A 23,923-nucleotide genomic window follows, 5' to 3' on the forward strand; every position below is an offset into this window, starting at 1 on the left:
GATTAGAAGATCCCTTCCTTAATATAGTTCCAACAGTGGCCAGAAGTCCCACTTATAGAGGGAATTTCAGCCATGGAGTTGAACTATACTTGTTCCTTGGGGCTTCTTGTTAAGATTTATGCAAAATAAGTCGCTTTTGCGCTCATCCTCTAGGATGAGAGTGCGATTAACTGAGGGTAATTGGACATCAGTAAACATAAAGCACCCAGAGACCAAATAGTGTCACAGAGATGGGGTGTTTACAGGGGTAGTTATTCATCTCTTATAATAGCAGAGGATGATTTCAACATGATTATGCAGTGTCATTTAGAAGGTACCTCAGAGATCATATAGTTCAGTACCCTTATTTTAGAAATGTGGTGAGTGATTATCACAAGCCTATAATCCCAGTGACTCGGCAGGCAGGAGGATCACTAGTTCCAGGTCAGCCTGGGAAACCCAAGGAGACCCTGTATCAGAATAAAATAAAAAAGGCTGAGGATACAGCTCAGTGCTAGAGCACTCTTGGTTTCAATCCCTATTACTGCAAAAAGAAAAAGAGAAGTGGTTTGCCTAAAGTCATGGAGCTTGAAGGGACAAAGCTGGTCCAAGAACTCAGGTCTGTAGAATATGAAGCCAGTGTTCTTGCCCCACCCAAAGCCAGGCATCAAACTCAGGGTTCCCCGAATACCCATTTTTCTCCCCAGCACTTAAGCCTGTAGATGTGGACTAAATTCATGTGGCATAGTGTGTCCCTTAAAAATGCAGAAGTAAACTCCCTTTACATGCAAAGGTGACAGTTTCTCAATGAATGAAGAGGCTTGCCCAGCACCATCACATTTTTTACCTCTCCTTGATCTTGATTTCACAGGGGTTTATTAGAATCAGAGTAGATATTCAGGTTATCTTTTTCACATACTGTATACAGTGCACATATCTGTTCTACAGATATCCATAGCTTGTCCTCCTCATCTTTTAAGAACAGTTTCATAAATAGTGGAATGCTAGAATTCAAAGGGTTCTGAGAGGATATTTAATCCAACTTCTGCCCAATATAAAAGTCCTCTATTTGCAGGTTCCCAGTGAACTTTTTCATGATCAACTCTAGTCACTGGAGAGTTCTTATTGGGGAACCAGAATATGCCTTTCTATAGCTGATTTATGCTTGTTCCCTCTCTAATGGTACCCAGAATCAGTTCAGTCCCTCCTTTGCAGGTCACCTCCCACGGGTCTGGTGGCAGATAACGTGGCTTCTCCCTTGCTTTCTCTTCTCTAAACAACTCTACCCCCGTTCCCTCACCTACCTGAATGTAACATGATCTTCACTTTACTGTCCTGTGGTTCAGTTTTCCAAAGCCCCAATTCAAGTGAACACCCAGGGCTGAGCACACTGCTCCACATCATAGGGGGACTGTCCCTACAAAGCATAGGGGATTTGTGACTGTTCTACAGGGGGCCCCTGGGAGAGCAACATTAGGTGACATTAGCTTTGTTCCACAGGGTCAGTTTACACTGTGAAGTCATTTTAAGTTTGCTGTTAGCTAAAACTTCTAGTTGTTCATTGATTTTGTTTTATAGAAGCCCGTGTTAACCTAGGTGTTCCTCCACTATGCACTTACATTGTCGCTTTCTTAAACCTGAACCCGAACGAGAGATATTAGGTGTATCTCTGGCAGATGTTATCACCTTAGGAAAAACAGGCACTCCCCATCCCCCACCTAGTCACCAAAGAAGCCAGCAGCAGGGTGGGTGACATCAGACTTGGAGGTCTACACTGTGAGCCTTTAGCCAGAGTTCTTCCCAAGACTCCTAAGTTATTCTGCTCACCTGCCTTTCCGTGCTTGTGCTGTGCGGAAGGGTCACTGTCCTCCTTGGACTTGTTTTCACAGCAGAGGAAGGTGCAGAGGAAGAGGAAGAGAAGATGCAGAATGGGAAAGACAGAGGTAATGGCAGCTCTGCAGGAGCCCTGGCTTAACAGGGCACCTGAGATGAACATCACTGATGAACATCAGCATCTCCCCTCTATTTCTGCCCTCCTTTTCCAAAGCCTCCAGCCCCACAGGTCCTCTTACTGCTTCCCACCTGACAGTCAGGCTTTACCTACAGGTAGTCATGTGAGCTGACTGACAGAGCTTCATGGTTTCCTCCTACTGTGGTAGATGGGTGGGATACAGGAAATAGATACAGCAATACAGAGAGCATGATCCCTTGCCCTGAGGAGTTGGTAATCAGGTTAGTAAAGCAAGACTAAGATATGGAGACTAAATAGGAGACCAGACAAGCAACAGAAAGATCATCACAAAACTTGAACATACAATAAGCATTTCTGGAAAGGAAGAGATCATTGTAGGCTGGAATATCGAAAAGTTTGGGGGCTTATTGGAAAAAACAGAAGCCAGGAACAAACAGTGTCAGCAAAGGACAGTAATACCTTCCTAATTTTGTTATCCATAAAACTTATTTGATAACTTGTTACCTGGGAAACGAGCTGTGCTAAATGATTTTCATATATAATCTCATTTAATCCTTAACATGTGAAATATGTATATAATAACAGCCCCATTTTAGTAGTGAGAAAATGGGCTCTGGAGACTTTGTTCACATAGCCATGGAATGGCAGCACTGGGCTTGAATTGGGTCCTTCTAACTCCAAACTTACTCTTCATCCTTCAATGTTATGCTAATCAGAAAACAAAATTCTCTTGGGACATATGAGAGTTACCTTTTATTTATGTCCTATAGTAACCTGTCTATTGCTGGATTCCTCCAAAACACAAGCCCCCTGAAGCACAGACTTTGTTGGTATTATTTTGCATGTGCCTAGAACAGCACCTGACACTTAGCAGAATGTCAGTAAATGATCAGTCTGTAGCAATAAATAGGATGTAATAGAGAGGACCAGACCAAGATAGTGGGGAAGGGAAGATGAGAAAGGGCCAGCACTGACTCCCAGGTGCCTACTAGGTGCTGCGCCCATTATAACTCCGCCTTCTCACCCGGCTTCACAGTCCCACAAGGAGGAATTCTAGACAAGGTTCAGAGGGGTGCAGTAACTGGACAGGTAGAGGGTGGCAGAGCTGGATTGATCCCAGGAATCTCCACCTCCAACCTCCAGGCTTTCACCTGAGCAGAACAGGTATTGAAGTGGGGAAGTTGCAGGAAAGGTAAGCAGCAGTGAAGTGGGAGCCACAGTAAGGAAGCCATGGCTGGAGGGCAGCTCCTGGACAGTGGGTTGGGAGCATGCGCCCACAGGGGTGAGCGTGATGAGAGAAGAGGTCTTGGGAGACTCAGAGCAAGGAATTTGCCACTGAAGAAACTGAAATTGCCATGGGAGCAACTGGGAGAAGAGGGGAAATAGAGTACAGGTGCTGAAACCATCCAGGAGCCTGGGCAGGCCTGGGAGCAAGGGATGTTAGCAGGATGAGCTGGTGCCAATGGCATAGGGCCGCAAGGTGGTCAGCAGGATAGCCGCAGTTCAGACGTCCAGATGAGACCTACGTCCCCTGCTAAGAGGAACCAGGCAGGAGAGAAGGGGAGCTACAGAGGGAAATTTCCACTCCCAATCCCAGACACACACACTCCAATCAAATTCCAGCATTCCTCTGGAATGTTCTTGGCTGAAGGCATAACAGCTGTGGCCTTGGCCTGCCCCAGGAACTTTGTCCAGGCCTCTCCCTAGCTTTCCTCCAATTCCCTAAAGTAAACCCAGAGCTATGCCCCAGCCACTGAGGCCTTGCGCTGACTGTGACCCCAGCCCAGAGTTCTGGTTCAGGCCTGAATGTGGGCCACATCTCCCATAGGAATTGGGGACAGCTTCATGAGCCGGGACTTCCTGACACGGGGACTTTCTGTCTTTGCACCTGACTTACCCAGTCAACACCTCTCTTTCTTTGCCTCTTGTTCACAGTCTCTCCTCTTTCGATGCTCATACTAGAGTTTCTGTACGTCTGTGAGCTCTTCTCGTGGAAATGCCTGCGTTTCTATTTCTGTGGTTTTTACATGTCATCCCTGACAGCAAGAGTGTTAAGAGTTGGGGTGAAAGATGGGTAGAGTTTTTTTAAATGTTTGATTCTTAATCTGGCATTGGCCTTAGGATATGTCCCTGTAGGTACAAGTAGCTTTTCTGTGGGTTTTTCTGGGTGGACCTCCCATTCTCTGCCATGATTAGGGCCTGGGGTTTTATTGTAGGCTGACAGCACCAACTGTAGTTATCAGGCTGTTAAAGGTCAGTAAGTACCCACTATAAAGGGAAGAGGGAGAATTATTTCCTTTCGTTGGGTTGAAATCATACTGATAATCTAAGTCCAATTTGGTCAGCACCCTGTGAGGCATACAAAAGCCGTGAGAGCCAAATGGGTGCCTGTGAAGAATTCAGACCAAGCCAGACTTCCAGCCACATTGACCCCTAGCTCATGTTTCTGCCTGGCTCTCTGGTGACGTTCTGGAGAATGCTTCTGCTCTGCTGGGGTGCCCTTCCTATTGTGGGTCCCCTCACTCTGTATAACCAAGACCACAGAGATGAGGCATAGACTGACGTCGCTTCTCCCCTATTATGTCAGTAGCCTACTTCATCTCAGCCACTCCAGAGCCTCATTTTATGCTCCTGTGTCCTTCAGAATCCCCTCTCCAGGAACTGCCTTCCCAGGGTTGGTGGCTATCAATCCAATTTGCACACCAAAGGAACCCTGGTGAATGTCTGGACAGCCGTGGCCCTCTATGAGGTTAGACACAGGCCCTTTAGGGCCCTGGTCGTGTTTTCCTTCCCAGTAGGAGCAGGAGCGTGATTGGACAATCTAACACAGAGGCATCTGCAAGAGGGAAATACTGCCCTGATCAAAGGTGTTAATTTCCACCTTGCTCACTTCCAGAACCAGATGGGCTTTGCCCCGCAGTGTAACTGCCCCTAGGTTTAAGGTGGCCTCCATATTACTGTTTTCCTTCTGTGAAATATTTGTCCTCACTGGGTCTTGTGTCAGCTGTGGTTGCTGACTCTAGATGGTCAGTCTCTCCATTATCAGGCCCTGGTCAGGAAAAGGTAAATGGGAGAGGCAATCCAGAAGCCCCTGGAAAGGATGGGTCAGGAAAGCCCCCTGGGGAGGATTCAGGGGCTGAGAAGAGTCTGGGTGTGACCTTGATGTTGTTTCTGCCCATGCTGCCCCAGGTTAGCCAAGGAGCCAGGCACAGAGGACACTCAGGTGAGTAGGGAGCCTGCAGCCAGCGCAGCCTCCACCTTCCCGCAGCCCCTCCCCCTCCTTGTTTAGCAACTTCATTTCCTCTTTCTTCACTTGTGGGTCCCAAGCCAAAGCAATCCTAACAAGCCAAGCCACAATCAGGATTTTCTTGAAAGAGCCCAGGTGTACCTTTCCCTCTTCCCCCAGCCCTGCCAGTGAGCCCACTTTGCCCTGTTTTGCCCAGGCCGTGTTTTCCGTGTGGCCTGGCCCCCAGACAGGTCTGGTGTCACCAATGCTGCTGGCTGAAGCAGGCACTCACCTGGGCCGCCTCCAGTGCTCCTGTTTCCCACAGATACCACACGACAGCCAGAGCACCCCGGGATCCTATCACCCTGCACTATCCCCTGGCCTAGCCCTGACGCCAGGCACATGTTGGAGCCATGCAGATCACACTGACTAGAGAGCAGACCAATCGACTTCCTATGCAGCCTGGCCAAGCTGTACCTTCCCACTCTCCCAAAGAACAAATGAATCAAAGTACACCCACTGCCTTAAGGAATGAGTCTCCTATTTTTCCATCTTGAGACCACAACTCACTGTGGTCCCAACTCCAAGATATTGCTGCTTCTGGGTTTGTTCTCTAAAAGGAGGGGAAGAGCCATCCAGGAGGCTTATGAAGGTCAGTGCCAACCTCAGCAACCTAATGAGACCCTGACTCAAATAAGAAGGGCTGGGGATGTAGTTCAGTGGTAGAGCACCCCTGGTTCAATCCCCAGAACCACCACCACAACACCACCCCACCCAAAGAAAGGCAGGGGGATCGAAGCAAAGGCCAGCCATCAGTTCAGGAGAAGAATCGATTCAAGTGGAGCAGCCATGAACTGCTGTCTACTGTTGAGCTCTTTTCTGCCCTCTCTTCCCCTCCCCCCCCCCTTTTTTTAAAATTAGACATCATCTTCAGTTACATATCTTCAGGGCAAAAAAGCCAGGGCCTCAGTCCCAGGATCCAGAAGTTTTCGTTAAGACCTTTCCAAGTAGTATCATCCTGGAACTGCCTCCAGGCCAGACCCAACCTCTCCCTCCCACCCAGACCAGGTCCCCAAAGGCTGCATTCCCCACACACACCTCCCTGCAGTTTCAGCCTGTGTGGGTCAGCCGGTGCATGCTGCAGATGCCAGTCCCCAAGCATCTGGTGTTCTCTCGTGCCCTGGAAATGCAGCCACAGGGTCTTGGAGAGCAGAGCAGCTTCTCCCTGAACTTGCCATGCACATGCAGGTGAGGCCCTTCCAAAACAAGCCCGGGCACCACAGCTCCCTGGGGAAGTCAGGAACTGACTGGCCTGCAGGAGCCTGCCAGAGCCCCTCTCCCTGGGGCAGAGGAACTGGAGTAGAAGGGACGTGTGCTCTCGTCGCCTGGCCTACCCCCTCTTGATACAGAAGAGGAAACCAAGGCCTACACCAAGGAGCTCAGTGCCACTGTCCTCTTTGACCCACATCAGGAGTTTTGAAAAACCGACTTAGAGTGAGATGAAAAGGCTACCAGTTCTGCTCTCTACTGGACGGAGGCTAGGCCTTCCCTCCTGTCTTCCTCAGTATTAATAGGTGCTTTGGCATCCTCTCTACTTTGCTCAGCCACAATTCTTCCCAAGAATCAACCGCACTCAACCTGTCATTGCGAACCCAGTTCTTCCATGGAAACGTTGCGTGACCCTGTGACATAAGCAATGATTACAGAAGACCCTAGGCCCCATCTCAGAGAATCCACTTCACCCCTAGAGCCCCACAGCCCCTCCCTGCAGATGAACTTGTTCAGAGCAGCTGTTAGCAGTGTTTGCCCCAGGCCAAAGTGGTGCGGGTGACTAATGGTGAGTCTGTCTTGCACAGGCACAGAGGACGTGGCAAGCTGGCACCAACACTACCAAGGCACGGTCTTCCCCCAGAGGCACATTCCTATCCATCTTTCTGCTGCACACCTGGACCCGGCTTGCAGGCTGTCAGACGTCACTCCATCGCCAGGGAGAGGGGAGCCAAACCGGTGGGAAGTGGGGAGGGCCTGCCTGGAGCAAAGCCGCAGCTGGTGGGCCTTCCCCTGCGCAGCCCTGCATGTACTAGCATCTTCATTACTCCCCTCCGGGCATGGTCTCATCTCTGCATCAGGAATTTTCCGGGAGGTTGAAAAGAGAAAAGAAAAGCTCTAAGCCCTTGTGTGTGTGTGACCTGATGGATCTGGCGTCTGGCCAACACGTGGTATGCGCCCTAGAGTGGAGGCACAAGTTTCCTCCTTACCTTTGACCTTTAAAAACCAACAGGTTCTCTTCCGTCTATGCAAAAGAAAGCTGCAGGCCTTGCCCAACGCTGTAGACGTTCACACCCTGGCCGCAATGGTAGTGCTATAAATAGCCGCCTTCCTTTCTCGCACTGCTGAGGCTTCCGCCCCGCGGAGCGAGATGCTGCGGCTCTGCAGCCAGGAGGCGGGGCGAGAGGGGGGGCGGCCGCCAGGGGGCGCGCTGCCAGAGGCGCAGCCTCTCCCTGGGGCTCCGTGGGGCTCAGGCACACGTGATCAAGTCCAATTCCCGGTGATTTTCATTTATATTTTTCTGCTCCCTGGGCTCCAGGATGTTATTTTTAGTAGAGGAGTTGCTATAAATATTTATAAAGGGCAGTGACTGGAATGGAGCGAGAGGCCCCACAACTGGCTGCCCCCACCACCACCTCTGCAGACCCCTGCCCTGGCTTTGAGGTATGTGCAGAGCCACTGGGCTGGACTTGTGACCACACATGGATAGAGTCCCAAGAGCACCGCGTAAAGGACCCGTTGGGATAGGACAAAGGGTGGATGTTAACTCGCAGCCTCTCACCTGGCTCTGCCTCAGTTATTCCCATTTCTAACAGGTCAAGGCTGGAGATGTGGAAGTGGGGTGCCTTGCTGGGCCCAGGTTCTTGGTGTCCTACTACTAGGATGAGGGGCATGGGTGCTGCAGCTATCTGAGGGCAAAGAGGGAAAGGAGACGGGAGATGGCTCCTGCTCATCTGTGAAAAAGACACCTTTCCTCCAAGCCCCAGTAGGAAGCCTGCCTCACCCACACTGGGTGGGCTAGCCAAACTGAGGGCCTGAAGAGCCGGCAGGGGCTTGGGTAAAGAAAAGGAAAAAGGTAAAAAGGTTTCCACACTTTCAGGAAAAAGGGGAAAGGCATCCTAACTTGCCTGGAAGGCCACAGGGGGGAAGGGTGAACACAAACACATGGAAAGTTCTGGGGACACTCAGTGCCCACCAGTGTGAGGTTATGCATGAAGATATGACAGTCTCTGAGAGGACACTCTTGAGGGACTGCTTCCCCCCATGATCCTGACATCTCACACTATATACCTTTCCCCTGAGAACAGGGTTGAATCCCATCTCCTGACTCCTTATGTGAGCTGCTTCCTTCTTCCAGAGCAGAAAGGGTTAAAGGAACACTCAGACTCAAAACACGAGTGTCTCCAGAGCAGCTGAGTGCTCAGGCCAGCTGAGGTGTGTGTGGTGCATAGGCAGCATCCCCTGGGCCCCTCAGGGCCAATGACCAGTCTGCAGGTTCTCTTGCTCTCTTCCTGTCTCTGGGAAGGAGCAGTGTTTGCCTGTAGGAGAAGCTCAGATCTCCTAAGCACTTATGCTGACCAGCCCTGGAGGATAATGAGAGGGTAGAGATGGGGTTGAGGATGCCCTGATGCCGGTATTTTGGACGTTGAACATGCCATTGTTGTATAAATTCTCCGTCACAGTTGATTTCTTTTAGTTAGAATATCCACTCTTGTCTAATGCCCCTGAGGTGCCTCGTGGCTTCTTGGCATCTGCTTTCAGGCCAAGATCCACACTGGAAGTTTGAAGCTGGTTTCCTTTCCTCAGCCCTGACTCGGAACACAGGTGGTCATTCTGATGTAGCAGCACTTTTCTTCTTAATTGCTCCATGGCCATTTAGGAGCCCAATTTAACCCAGGTTGATATCTTTTGAGAGGCATTTACTGTCAGCATCTCCATGAACCCTGGGGGAGTCAGGCTGTCCTGCAGCACTGGGGGTTGGTGCTGTTTTGTGACTGTGAAGACCCTGGAGAGGAACCAGATGGATCCTGGGCCTTGAGGAAGCACAACCCCCTGGCAAACCCTGGACCATAAGTCCCAGCCATCCTGAGCTTCTATTTATTGTCACACCTCATCTGCTGATTATGCTTTATCCAATGGCAGACTCTCTTCTCCCACACCGCTTAATTCCTGTTCCTGGTGCCCACAGTTTCAGAAAGGTGAAGTTGCCATGGCAATGCCTAGAGCCATCTGACTTCAGCTGCACCTCCTGGAAGACAAGGGCTCGTGAAGAGTCACTCTTCATGTCTGGCTTATGGTCTCTGCACTCTAAGGGGTCAGAAGCTTGGTAGGTGGCCTGCCTGACTTGGGAAGACACTGTGGCTACAAACCACACAGCCCTGGACAAGGTCTCTGTGTGGATCAGAAATGAAATAACTTTTTCTACCTGGAGCTCTTAGGCAATGTGCTAAAACTTGAGCATGCATCAGAATCCCCTGGGGGGGGGGGGGCTGAAACAGAGATGGTTTGGTCATGCCTCCAGAATTTCTGATTCTGTAGCTCTGGGCTGAAACCAAAGAATTTTCAGTTCTAGCAAGTTACCAAGTGATGTTGTGTTGTTGATCTAAAAGACCACAGTGGGAGGACCACTGCACAACATTTTTAGGAGGACAAAATAAAGAAATAAAAAGATCACATTTGTGCAGAAGCCATCGCCAGTCAAGCAGAAGGCCAGGGTCAGTTGTCTATTCTAGAAGAAGAAAAAGAGTAAGTCCCACTTCTTGACTTAGGGCCCTGGGGGAATGTTTTCTGGTCCTGGTGGCCCTCAGACTCTGTTATTGGTCTCCAATAATCAATAATACCTTCTCAGACATGAAAGAGGATGGGGGCAGCATGAAGGCAAAGCCTTTAAGTTGCAGAGAACGCCATCGCAGATGTCCAGTGACAGGTCATTTGTGAGTCTTCAGTCTCAGCATGGGGCATGTTAATGGATGCCTGGCATAGGAAGGATAACAGAGAGGGTGTGTAGGTGCCTACCCCTCACAATTAGAGCTTCTACCCCACAATGCTTTCCCCAGAATAAAATACTATCTTTCACACTAAAAAAACATTTGGACTCCATCTCCCCTGGTCATGAGCTGGGAGAGAATGATTTCTAGAGAAGCTAAGCTATATGATACAAATCCGCCCACTTAGGAATAGCAGCAGGCCCAGGGATCTGATGCCTTTTCTGCATACTAAGCCAAGCCTGGGAAAGCAAGTCTGTGGGTGGTGGGCTTGGAGTGTCCCGTGCATGGGCATATCTGCAAACGGAGTTTACTGGCGCCATCTCTCTTCCACCTACTCGAAGGGGACAGCCAACCAGGGTAGGACTGAGACATTCAAGAAGCGGGTACCAGCTCTAGAAAGCAGAATTAGTTTACCAGTTTGAAAGTTTGGATGGATGATGGGTTCTTTCATTTTGAAATTCAGGGAGCCAAGACTTGCCAGGCTCCTGGAGCCTTTGAAGAGGCCAACACCAGATAGCTGTCTTCATAGTGAATGAGGCCTGTCACTGCTAAAAGAGGAAGCAGGGCTGGCATCTGCCCACGAGGATACTAATGAGCACAAACTGTGTGCTCAGTGCAGAGCCTTTCCTCAAGTCTTCAGGCCTCACCGAGTCCAGGGTATTGGAGATTAAGGTTGAAGCCCTGTCTGAATGTGTAACTGAGATGAGGGGTGAACTTGGAGGAGCTGGGACTGCACCCTGACCTCAGACTCGGGACAGTAGGTGCAAAGTGAGGCCACTCAAAGGAGGAGATGGCCATGGTCACTACTAAGTCTGTTCCAGTCACAAGTGTTGGTCTTTGGGCTTATGAAAGGAGGGGAGCCTGGGCAGAGTGAGGCCCTGAGAGTTTAGGAGTCATGGCTGACAGAGACTCCGTGGCCCCGGAGCCTCTGCTTGCTGCTCACTAGTAATGAGTTAATTACCATTCATAACCAATGATAGCCTGGATCTGCTTCAGCCCAACCAGAGTCCTTAACTAGGTAACAGAAAAACTGCCCGAAAGCAAGCCGGCCTTCCAGCCGTTGCCAAGCTCTCAGAGCCTGTGGGCCTATGGGGATGGCAGGGCAGTTACGGCCCACCCAGTTTGGGTGAGGCCCATAAGGCCCTCTGGCTTGGGCAGTGTGGGCCGGCAGTTGCAGTTTTGCCTGAGGCGAGCAAAGCTTTAGACCCAGGACCTGACCCTTGGAATTGAACAGAGTATCTAGCCCGACAGGCTCATGAATCACTGTCCCCACCACCATGGCCTGGTCCCAAGACCTTAGTCTCTTGCCCTCCCCTCCAAAAAAAGGCATCCTGCATACCAGGTACCCACCCCCTAACAGAGAGCACATCCTGTCTGGGTCCTTGGTCTGCAGCCTCCACACCCAGACCTGGTGTGCTCCCCACCCCCCAGAGTAGGCCCTACAGCTGTCCCTTCTCCACAAAACCTGGCAACAATTAGTTGTGAAGAGAGCTGCGCCTAGGGGACAAGCGGCCTCCGTGGTCCCTGGCCTTGCTAAGTGTTGCCTCCTCAGGGCTCCGTGCCAGGGTGGTCTCCTAAAAGAAAAAACGCTCTGGATCTGCTGGGGAGGAGGAGGACGGCTCTGGGCCCAGGAGCAGGAGCCGCCGGTGTTGGCTGGGAGGGAGCTGGTGGGACGCCTGCCCTCCTCTGGTCCCTCTTTTCCCGCTGGTCTCTGCTTGGTGTTTGCCCTATTTTCCTCATTGCCTAGGCAACCATCCTAGTTTCACCCTTCACCACCCAGCCCACCCTGGGAGCCCAGAGTCCAGCTCGGAGGACGGGAACAGCAGGGTGAAAGGAGGGACACAGGCAAAACGGGAGCAGGAAGGAGAGAAGGCAAAGGGATGAGCTGAAGACACAAGGGTTTCCGCCGGCCTGCACTGGACCCGGGAGGACCCGCGAGGGGAGCCCGGCCGGGAGGCAGGGTCCGGCACATTCCCTCATGCTGCACCCCGGGCTCGGCACAATTAATTCCTTTGTCCTGTTGCTGCCACAGCTCATTAGCTCTGGATTTTACCCTAATTATATCCCCACTTGCTTTCCACCAGGGGCTTCATTATCTAGGCCTGGGTACCCCTTCTCGGACTCCCTGGGCAGGCCTGCCCCCCACGCCTCCTCCCCCTGAAGGCTCTTATCTGCCCGGCGCCTCCCTCCTCGCCACACCCACCCTCGCTCAGCCGTCCGCACTCAGCTGCACCCTCAGGGGGCTGACGGATTTCCTGCAGGTTGCCTCGTTCAAGGAGGCCGCTTATCTTGCTGCCTTCAGCCATTGCGGGAGAGTGGGGAGAATTAGATTGGGGTCACTGAGAGGCCTCTGGAGCCAAACTTTGCACAGCACACCGTGCAGGATAAGCTAAGGTGGAGCTGCGAGGGGCCCTTGTTTAACGTTCCTATTTACCGAAGCCCCCACCCTAACCTGCCCATGGCCCCCGCCTGGCTCCTCACTGGCCTTTTCCTCTTCACATTTTATGATGCAGCTTGGATCTTTATTCCCCTGCTTGTCCTGTGGAGGGGTGATAGCTCCCTGGGACAAGGTCATTCTAGCCACATTGTGCACACACACTCCCATCAGAAAAGGCTTTCCCTCCCAGCACACCTGGGCACACCCTGGACGGGAACTTAGAGGCTCAGAAACTACCACCAGTATCAAGGCCCCAAGCCAGAGTGCACTGTCCAGTCTCAGCAACTCAGAAAACCCCTTCTCAGAATTTAAAAATAAAAAGGCCTGTTCATGTGGCTCAATAGTAAAGCACCCCTGGATTCAATCTCCCAGTGCCAAAGGGGGAAAAAAGAGAGAGAGAGTGACTCACACACAAATATGTGTGCCTCGGGTTTGCTGAATATTGCTAGCTGACCAGAACAAGAGGGCTTCTTCAAAGGCTTTTGCTGCAACGGGAAGGAAATGAGCATATGCTAAGTGCCTGCTGTGTGCCAGGTGTCATTTAATGTCATCTGCTTCACAAAGCTAGATGTAGGCTTATCAATTCCCAGGAGAACAAGACTCTGAGAGATAGGTGCCTTCCCTAAAATGACCCAGCTGCACCTGTCTGCTTGACTCTGATGTTCCCATGTCTCACGACCTCCAACTGCTAATGTAGTCGAATTTCCGCAAAATTTCAAGGAAAAAGAATATTCCAATTTTGGGGAAGAGCAGGGAGACGGCTTAGGTAAAGAGTGCAGTGTGCAGCCAGTTGGTTTAGTGGAGCCTGGTTTTCCATCTTGAAGGCCACAATGGTGGAGGAACACCACTAATGTACTTCTTAAATCTTAACCAAGATAATGTCTCTAATTCCCAACACCACCTCCACCTTCGGGCCTACCCTTCTCCTGTGCAACTCAACCTGTACATGTCAGCCAATTGACTTTATTTTGACTTTGTTTTTTCCAAAATATGGGTTCTAGGAAAACAAATGCTATGAGAAGGTAGAAATAATAGCCCCAGAGGACCCAGGTGGCACTTACATATGCCAGCACTGTTTCGACCTCGCCTGAGTCCCCTATGACCAGATTAGGCAACTGAAATGAGGGACTCAGGAAGTGGTTTGAATCCAGACAGGCTGTCACCACAGGTGTCTGACCACTGGGAAATACTGCCTTATCTTAGTGCATTTTCAGTTGCTGTAACAGAATACCTAGACTGGGTAATTCATAAAGGAAAGATTTATCCCATGGTCCTGAAGGCTGGAAGTCCAAGATCAGACAGCCACATCTAGCAAGGGCCTCCTACTGCAGCCTAACATGGGGGAAGAGCAGAAGGGCCAGGAGTATGTATAAACATGCTGTCTGCCAGCCTGCTCCTGCTGCACCTAATCCAGCCCTATGAGAGCGGCATTAATCCCTCTTAGCAGTCTAATCACCTTAAAGATCCCACCATCTCTCAACATGTTACACTGGGGACCACATTTCAACGTGAGTTTCCATATTTAAACCACAGTGCATCTCCATGGCCAGTAGACATTGATTGAGCAGGATTTCTGAGCCTGGCACTGTCCTTAGTTCTTTCTGCATATTAACTCCCTTCAGTAGGAAGGGGGAAGGTGGGGAGGTTGTCAGCCTCCCACTCAGCAAGGTGGTCTTTCACCAGGCCCACTGTGCCTCAGGAAGCCACTCACAGGGACCGATGCTAACTTCCAGGGTCCTCAACTGCTTTGCAGAAATGGAAGGTCTTGGGGTTCCTTACCCTCTGAGGGATCTCCCAGCCCTAATCAAGGCTTCACACTTGCTGGCTCTACCAACACCCCACCCCACACCCGTGAGGGGAGAATAGGAATGTAATCATTAGCCCCAGAGAGGCTGTGACATTTCCCCAGCCTCTCCAGGGTTAGAACAAGCGGAGTCGTAGCATGTGAGAGGGTGAAGGAACCATCTGGACAGCCCAGGGAGCTGACTCCAAGGCAGTCGGAGGGGCCAAGGCCACCAGGGAGGGGCAGAGGAGCTCCTTCAGGCTTCCCAGGCTTCCTGTTGCCAACGTGCATCTAGGGAACCGGTCCTGCTACTTGGGATCACCCTGAACCTTCACAGGTTCAGGAGAAAATGCTAGATGGCACACTGTATCCTGGCCTCCAGCTAAATGAGCATTTGCCTACTCCCCTCCACTCCCAGCATACTCATTAACTGATAGTGGTGATGCTTCTACTTACCTGACTTTCCTCATACCTGACTGTGACGTTCGTGTCACATGCCCGCCATACACGTGGCGTTCAACCTCCCAGAAGTGTGCCATCAGGTGACTGATCTGGACTAATCTGGCCAAACAGAGGGGAACCTCTGCAAAGATGGTGGGGTAAGCAGGCACTTGCACTGAAATGAGAGTGTTCTTGGCCTCCACACCAAGAGCACTAGATCCTGGACCCCAGTCAGCGGTGGCTGCCGCGCCCTCTGGGGCCTGCAGCCTGCAGTGGGGTGTGGGTGTAAAAGGCAATCATGCAAGTGATGCTTGCTAATTACCAAGCACAGGGCACAGAAAAGTGCCAAGGGAGGAAGAATCCAAATGGAAGCAAATCAAATTGTAGCAAAATACGAAATAGCAGAAACCATGCTGTCCAGTTATATGAACTCACCCACAGCCCTGCCAAGGCTGCTGTTAGACAGTTCCAGTGAGTTCTTTTCCTGTTTCCTGCTTTTCTTGCATGGTCTTAAATATGCCTTGTCAGCTCCTTTAGTATCTTTATTTAAAAAAAAAAATACACCAAAGGAACTATTTTTGAAGGAAAACCTTCCTCCCGGGATACAACTTCGCCTTGCTGGCTCTTGCCTTTGAAGCTGTGCTGTCACTCGCAAGCCCACACAACTCTGAGGTCCCTTTCAGTCTGGAGGCCTGTGGTGATGTCAGTGTGCCTCAGCTGTTTTCAATTAAGCCCCTCGAGCTGAAGCTGAGTAAATGGCTTTAACAAGTTGATTTTCCAAAGGGTCAGTCTTATTTTGAACCAATGTGTCAAAACAAAATCAACTCAACCACAGCACACGCAAAGCAAATAAATACATCTCTTCGTGGATTTACCTTAAAAATGACAAAGGCAAAGCAAGACGCAGAGGGCTGCTCAGGACGCAGCCCACAGTCTCACTGGGGGAGAAGGACAGGGCTCTATTTCAACTCTCCAAACCAGAGCCAGGCCTTGGGAGGCTTAAGACTGGACTCCTTCCTGTGGCAATGTGGGCCCAGGATTGGGGGGCCTAATGCAAAGGCATTACTTCGCCTGCCCCTCATCCTAGCCACCGTGGACACCAGGCTGGGAAGTGTGTCTAGCCACAAAAGAAGTTGGTGGCAAAGGCTGGGAAGGGTAAAGCTGAAATCTCACGGGGTTGAGGGTATGCAGGTGACCCCATGCACTGGCTTCTGTCCCATATCATTTGCCAGCTTTGCCCTCTGGAGAGGGAGTGCCTAGGGTCCGCCACCCTGGGAGCTGGGTTATGAGCAGGCTAGGGAAGCCGGTGCTGCTTGCTGCCTGGGGCGTCCATTGGAGTGTGGTCCAAAGTCTTAACTTGTTGGCCTCAGAGGGGTTTTATAAACAATTTAATGGGTTGGAAACGGTGAGACAGCAGAAAATTTCACAGCAAGATCCAGCCCTACAGGATCCCTGGAAAAGTTAGCTTTGTTGCTCCCACAGTTCCCACAGGTCAGCTGGGAACCCTCTGCAGTCCCTCAGATGCCCACCTGCCTTGCTGCCTGCCACCCTGTGTTCTAGGGCTGCCTCCCTGTGGTCCTCACTGCATCTTTCAAGGCCACACCTGAGAAAACCCTGGCCTTTCCCAGGCAGCCGCCCTCGGGCTCTGAGGAGAACTCAGCTGAGACAACCAAACTTCTGGGGGACCCTCACTGTTCTGCCCCCCACCCCCCTTACTGTGCTGCTTCTGCATGCGACCAGGAGAGCCTCGCTGCTGAGGCAGAGCTCCTCTGGTCCCCGTCAGCTGCTCCTGGCACCTGCTCACTGGATCCTTCTGCTGCCATCACTCAAACCGGGGGAACTCCAGAGGCAAAAGCCCCACACCCCAATCTACATGCGGACTGTGCCACTTTGCTCAATGTAACATTTGCATAGGTAAATGCCGAAGGATGGTGTTCCTGGAAGATGTGTCCTTGGGCTACCCCATAGTGACGGCAGGCTTCGTAATGACTGTCCAGGGTGACCCTGTGTTCAAAGCAAGAAGGGAGAGGTGGCTTTAGAGAGACGGGCAATCGAGGAAGAGCATGAGGTGAAGACACCCTTCTGCACGGTCACAGTTGTCAGTTCAGCCTGTACACAGCCCCGCCTGTCACCTCCTTGAAACGCCATTCTCCATTCATGTCACTGAGCACTCCCTCACGTAGGACTTGGGCCCTGGAGTTGTTTTTTGGGTTTTGGTTCTGGATGGAGTGAAGGACCTCGAGTGTGGTAGGCCTGTGTCCTGCCATTGAGCTCCATCCCCACTGAGCTAGGCCCTGGTGTTCCTCTCAATCCCTGAGCTCCCTGCAAGCTCCCCAGGGCAGGGTAGTGACAGTCTTCAGGTGTCCTCACAACATGGAATACTATGTTCTCTAGGCTCCCTGGCGACTAAAATGAGCGCTTATAAGCAAAATCGTTCATTAAATATAGATACACATAGAGTAGATTAAATTTCTGTTAACACTTGTGAAAGCTACCATAGTGTCTGAACAAAGTTTACAGATAATAATGGTATTTCACTGCTTTTTTAAAAGAGAAGAATCCACCTGCCAACACCTGGTTTCCTGAGTGACACTCACTCTGCCCAGTGATGAGGCACCGGAGCTGTACACCCGAGCAAGGAGCCATCACCTCAGGCTGTGTGAGGCCCTGGCTGGGTGGGCGGGAGATGGGCCAATCACCATGGTCCCCAGAAGAAATTTTCCGTTCTGTGGCTGTGACCATGGAGGATCTTCTCACTTGGGAACACCCCAAAGAGCTATACCTGTGCCCAGATGTGCCCACGGAGTGAAACGTGGAGGAAGGAACTGGAAGGTCGTGTTGGACAGTCCTGAGTGAGCCAACGCCAGGGGGTGCGCTGGCCTGGAAATGAGACACAGAACCTAATGACCATACGGACTGGTCCAAGCTGCTTTCCAGTGCGGCTAATGGTGTGTGGTTTAGGATGGTGCAGAGGGATGCCCATCTGCAGGAGGAGCTCCAAGAGGCTGAGGAGGCAAAAGATCACATGGTATCCAACCAGGAGCCAGTGCCTGAGTCCAGGGCCTAGGACCGTCTGGTGTCCCCAACACACCCCTCCCCAGCTGCCTAGAAAGATAGGGTCCTGGCAGCATGCCCTGGGCCTGGGCTTGTGGGCTCCGGGCCCTGCTCAGTCCTCTGGGTTCCAGCCTCCTGCTTGTCCCTCTGTCTGCTCCTGCCCCCCTCCTCACCTGCCCTGGGATGTGACCTCTCCAAATCCTGGGGGTATTTACTCTTGTGTGACCCTGCTCCAGCTTTGGTCCCCAAGTCATCCACCTCAGGCCACCTTGAGCCTGGCCAATCTTTGCCACCTCATGCCTTGGTTTATCCTTTTGGACCTTCTCTGCTCCTCTTCCTGTGAGCCTGCAGCTGCAGGGCCCCTGCTAAGCTGCCCTCTCTGCCTCGCCAGGATGGCTGTGCCTCTGCCTCTGCTCTCCCAGAGGCCGGCGGCCTCCTTGTCGGGAGCCGGGGACTTCCCTGAGCTTCCTACCCAGCTGTGGGTTTCAGTGGACCAGCTTGGGCTCTGGGGACAGTCAGGCCTGCCTTTAAATCCTGACGCTGCTGCTCCTCTCAAGAGTGTGACCTCAGACAGGGCACAGCCTTCCTCTCTGCATCTATAAAACAAAGATCATTCCACTCTAGACAGTTGTTAGGCACCAGGCTGGGCACACAGCAACTGCTCAGCTCTGTCCCTGCTACTCCCGTTCCTTCCTCTGACACTCGTGTCTGCCTCCCCCTCCGGCTTGCAGTTCAGGTCAGGCCACGCCAGGCCACACTGGCCAGGCCTCATGACTCAAAGGCCACGCTGCACTGATGTCATGCAGGCTCCTGGTGCTGCTGGGGACTGAGCCCCGGGCCCAGTCCCAAGTGGCTCAGTCACCCCAGTGGGGTCTCCCCAGACTGGTGAGGGTGCTCAGGCTCAGGCACCACTTCATCTCCCCTACAGCCACAGAAGGACCACCTTCAGGGGATGGAGGGGCCCAGAGCACTGAGCCACACTTCTGCCCCAGCTACCGTCTTCAGACAATGGAAAAAATACCCCTGGGGCTGGTCCAGGAGTACCAGGTTAGGGCCAGGAGGGCCACCTTCCAGAACTCAGCCCCATCACCACGTTCACATGTAGCTCTCCCTGGCCTGGCTGCTCCTCACTGGGGGTTGGGGTCTACTATTTCCAGACTCTGAAGCACAAGGTCCTATCTTAATCTTTTTCGCTAGTTTGCCACAAATGGGCTAGTTTCCCCCAAACTAAGGACAGCCCTGTCTTTGCCAGGGATCATGTGCTCTGTGCACCCTACACTAGACTGAGGGAGCCTTTGCTGCAGACCAGGAAGCATCTGCTTCATTCAGTCATTCAAGAGTATTTCCTTGAGCACCTACTATGTGCCGGCCATATTCTAGGTCCTAGGAAAACGGCAAATAATGACGTTCCCATACAAGAGATAGACAGTAAGCAGTTGTGTAAAGCTAGGAGGTGGGAAGGGCTCTGGGAAAAGCATGTGGAAGTTTGAGAGTTGAGTCATGGGCGTGGAGTGGGGGGCAGTGGAGGGGCATCGTGTGTGAGCTCTTGTTGGTCATGGTCTCTGCCCCTCCTCTGCAGTAACGGGCAACTTTTTTAGGTGAGCAAAGAGAAACACACAGTTTTACTTGGCAGGAAATTCCTCTGGTAGGTCTCCAATCCAGGACAGTATATGACTCTCCGGGCCTTGGTCCACCCCGGCCAGCCACCTGCACCAGACTCTCCAAGCGGCTAATTCACTCTCCGGCCAACACCATCCTGCCTCTCTCCTGCCCTCTGGATGTTCTGGACTCCACCATGTTCTGGATTCCAGGCCTTTGTTTCGCCTGGAGTCTTTGGTAGTCTTGCCAGTCCTCCTTTGACAACTTTCGGGTTTTCAGTCCCCAATCACATCTAGCCCCAAACATGGCTTTCTATCAGGAGAAAGAAAGGAATATTCTGGAAGTTACACAGGGTCCAATGCTTTTCTCTGTACTGACCAGACACAAGGCAAGTAGCCCCCCCCCCCGCAGCTGCCATGGGCACCCCCCACAGCCTCTCCCTTGGTCTGCCCCACAGCCTGGAACTCCCCAAAGAAGCCCCTGGGCCCTTTGCTCTAAGGTCAGTCTAACTGCAGAGCTGCTCTCCAGCTGTGGCGGCACTTACCACAGCCCTTCCTCAGAACCCCGCTGCTCTGCACCACTTCTCCTTTAGGGCCCTCAGCAGGGGGGGTATAATTTTTTTCTCCATACTGGAGATTGAACCCAGCGGTGCTCTACCACTGAACCATATATCTCCGGTCCTTTTATTTTGAGACAGGATCTCACTAAGTTGCTGAGGCTGGACTTAAAAATGTAGGATCCTCCTGCCTCAGCCTCCCAGTTTCTGGGATCCCAGGATGCACCACCACACCCCTCCTCTTAGCAGGGTTCTAAAGTATTTAATGTGTGTGTGTGTGTGTCCACTGTGCTGTGGTCTGTAAGCTCCTCCAGGCCAGGCAGGGCCCATATCTGCTCCATTCCTGACCCTAAGCAGCCTTACCCAGTGTCACCAAATAGTGGAAGCTTGACAAACACTGTCCAACGTGCAAACAAAACACAACCACAAATACAATCCTATTGGTAATGCTCGTTCAGTCAAAGACTAAGGGAAAGGTGAAGAGGGAAGGCCTGGGAGACCCTGAACCTCAGCTGCCTGATGAAGAAACCATGTCCTTATTATCAACAGGTCCCAGCAAGGATTTTCCCTGGTGGGTAAGTTTATGAAATGTCTTGCAAGTGTATGAAAATGGGGAAATCAATTAATTAGACACTTAGCAAAATGTCTTTAAAAAAAGAAAAAAATAAAATTAGGATTGCCCTTAAGGACTGAACACACCCAGAGGACATGCCAGAAAAAAAGGTACAGCGCGACACACACACACACACACACACACACACACACACACACACACACACACACACTTGCACCGCGCAGCTCAGCCTCCGGTGCCCCGTGCCCTCCCCGAGACTCGCTGGAACGCGAAAAGAAACCAAGACTGAACTCAGCCAATCAGAAGTCAGTATTTCTGAGCTCCCCCCCCCTCCATGAGTGACAGTGAGCGGCCTCTCCAGCGCCATCTGGAGGTTGAAGGGCGCAGGTGCGGTGCGGGCCAAGAGGTCGCCCCCGCCGCAGCTGGACCCAGGGCTTTGGCCCGGAGCTGCCAACACCCATTTTAACCTCCGGACCCAAATCACTTTCCCCATCGCTTTCACCGTCTGTGAGGCATATTAGCCCTACTTGGCCAAAAGAATGGATTTGATAAGGAAAAACGGCTCAGAAAAGTGGCACAACAGAGGTTTTAAATGTTGTAGCATTTTGGGGGACGTTGTTCATCAAACACAGCAGATGCCCAAGGTGGGGCTGGCACCTTTTCTCTTGGCTCTCAATCCATGAGGCAGGGCTGCTCTCACTCCCAGCCCCCCAGCTAGTGGCCCAGAGATGCCAGTAGGAGCCTCTGACCTCCCGAGCTGCACCCAGACCTCAGGCTCTGACTGAGTGGGGTGGCAGATGGTCCGCACCTCTTCACCTGCACAGGGTGCTACTAAAATTTACCATTGCTCATCTCAGGCTCCTTGCATGTGTCTGTGTGTATGTGTCCTGATACATTTTTTCCTGGCATGTTCCTGGGTGTGTTGAGTCTTTAACAACAATCCTAATTTCATTTTTTTTTCTTTTTTAGTAAAGTCTGAGAGCTCTCAGGAGGGTAGACTGTCTCTGTCCCCTAGCCTCAGGCCCCTGTACTTTGGAAAGTATAGGAAGTCTGGGGACTTCCTCCCCAGTAGGAGTCGGGGTGAGCACCCACTGTACGCCACTGTCACAGATCTCTGACATGGACAGGATCCTCCTCACAAAGGTTCAATAAATCTGGTTTTAAAAATATATTAATGTATCCCCCAGCAGAGTGGCACACATCTGTAATCCCAGCGACTCAGGAGGCTGAGACAGGAGGATTACAAGTTCAAGACTCGCTTCAGCAACTTAGCAAGACCTAAGCAGTTTAGTGAGACCCTGTCTCAAAACAAAAAATAAAATGAAATAAAATAAAAAGGTCTGGGGAATTAGCTCAGTGATAATACACCCCTGGATTCAATCCCCAGTGCAAAATTACTTGACTCTGCTTCCCTATTTTATGACCAGAAAAAGAAACAGTGGAGGAGAATTGCGTCCAGGATGCGGAGGACCGAAAGGCTGAGGTGTGGGAGGAAGTCTGATCTGAGTAGCACCAGGGGGATTATGAGAGCAGCACCCTGGTGGGCAAGGAAAAACCTTGCTGTGGAAATTCCAGGGTGATTTGCCTTGCCAAGGGGGCAATGCACAGGGCAACCCATGGGCCTTGCTCAGGGCTGGCTTTTGGGAACAGAGGATCCATGTTAGCTAGGAAATCTGCCGAGTTGGGGCTCAAGAGGACAGTGGAGAGTCACACACTGCAAAACCCCTGCGGATGGCCTTGGGGCTTGCAGAGAGGACTTCCTTCCTGAGCATCCAAGTTAGCCCTGGCAGAGAAGGCAGGCACCCCTGGACGTAAGACAGGCCTTCCCTGCCACTTCCTGGGCCAGAAGGCCCAACCCTGGCTCACTGTGGCCCGTGCTAGGGAGACACTGAAGCTGCCACTGAGAAGTACCGGAGGCCACCCTTTCCTTCCCTGTTCCAGTGTAGCCTTGACACCTGGCTTCCATCTCCCATCCAGTTCCCTGTCCTCAGGCACACACTAACTCATTTTGCTCAAGAACGTGAGTGCTCATGACCCGGGTTCCCTCCTCTCCACAGCCTCTCTTCCCATCTCCACCGCTCTCCTGCCCTGCTCATGGTTCCCCATCTCCCCAGGGCTGCAGGGCTCATTAGCTCCTGTGAGTCCTTCAACGTGGAATGAAAGGCTTGGTCTCCAGGAGAGACACCAGATGTCTGGGGACAGGCAGGTTTTCCAGGTGTTTGTTGAATACAGGGACCTGGCACACCATGGGGACAGGTGCATACTGCAAGGGGAGGCCGGGTTAGATTGCTTAGGGACAGAGAAGCAAGCCCCAAACTCCACAGGCAGTACCTGCAGCAGCAGGTGGGCAGAGAGCTGGCTGCTTCTCAGCCATTCTCGTATGCACAAAAGAACACTGGCCCCTCTGGAAAAATCTGTGTGGGCAACAGGCAGGGTGCAAATCCTCACTCTGCCACTGACTTGCCTCCAAGAGACCTCTCTGGGCCTCAGTGGCCTCATTATTAAAATGGACATAACAATCACAAGCTTGTTCACTTTCAGGTTTGTGGTTGGGATTTTTAGGATCTAATAAGAGCTCATGGTGTGTGTGTGTGTGTGTGTGCATGCACACACCTGCTGAGGGATAAACCTGGACCTGGGGACACTTTACCACTGAGCTACATCCCCACCCCTTTTTACTTTTTTAATTTTTGAGAGAGTCTCACTAAGTTGTCCAGGCTGGCTCAAACTTGAGATCCTCCTGTCTCAGCTTCTTGAGTCACTGGCAGTCAGTAAAGGTACTGTTAGCTGACGTGTGTGGAGTGCTTGCTACGTGCCATTGGGCACTATTTCATTTAATTTTCCAAATAACCCTGTGAATTAGACATGTCCATGGCTTCCGAATCAACGTAAGCTTACAACCTCTGGTGGTGAAGGCCCAGCATGCAAATCCACAACTGCCTACAGCAAGCCCCTGCCCTTGACCCCAACACTGTTCTGGGACAAAAGTTTCCCTGAAGGAGACACCCTAGTGTGGGGAAAATAACCTAGTTGGAAGTCTGACCTGAGTTTACTACTGCCCCAATTCGCTGTGTGGACTTGGAAAATTTACTTGACTTCTCTGGTTTTCCATGTCCTCTTTGAACAAGGAGTTTGTCCTCCGGGATTCATTTTTATTTTTTATTTTTATTTGTCTGAAAACATCTTCATTTTTGCCTTCACTCCTTGAGGATATCTTTGCTGTGTGTAATATTATGGACCTGTAGTTAGTTACAGCATATTAAAGG

General features: G+C 51.5%; 1 protein-coding gene across 14 annotated transcripts in view; it reads left to right on the forward strand.

The window, feature by feature from the left end:
* The window catches only part of Dtnb (dystrobrevin beta), a 228,747-nt gene extending 221,607 nt beyond the window's left edge, over positions 1-7,140 (forward strand). For 10 of the 14 annotated variants that reach the window (XM_078029556.1, XM_078029563.1, XM_078029553.1 and 7 more), the window contains 4 exons: positions 1,869-1,922; positions 4,596-4,700; positions 5,141-5,174; positions 7,034-7,140. In XM_078029556.1, coding sequence (XP_077885682.1) covers positions 1,869-1,922; positions 4,596-4,699 — 158 coding nt within the window. In that variant the 3' untranslated portion in view covers position 4,700; positions 5,141-5,174; positions 7,034-7,140. The remainder of the gene's footprint in view (positions 1-1,868; positions 1,923-4,595; positions 4,701-5,140; positions 5,175-7,033) is intronic. The other 4 variants (XM_078029564.1, XM_078029558.1, XM_078029566.1 and 1 more) reach the window with 3 other exon arrangements.
* The last annotated feature ends 16,783 nt before the right edge of the window (positions 7,141-23,923 follow it).

Source organism: Ictidomys tridecemlineatus, chromosome 12 (genome assembly GCF_052094955.1).
Source record: "Ictidomys tridecemlineatus isolate mIctTri1 chromosome 12, mIctTri1.hap1, whole genome shotgun sequence".
Lineage (NCBI taxonomy): Eukaryota > Metazoa > Chordata > Mammalia > Rodentia > Sciuridae > Ictidomys > Ictidomys tridecemlineatus.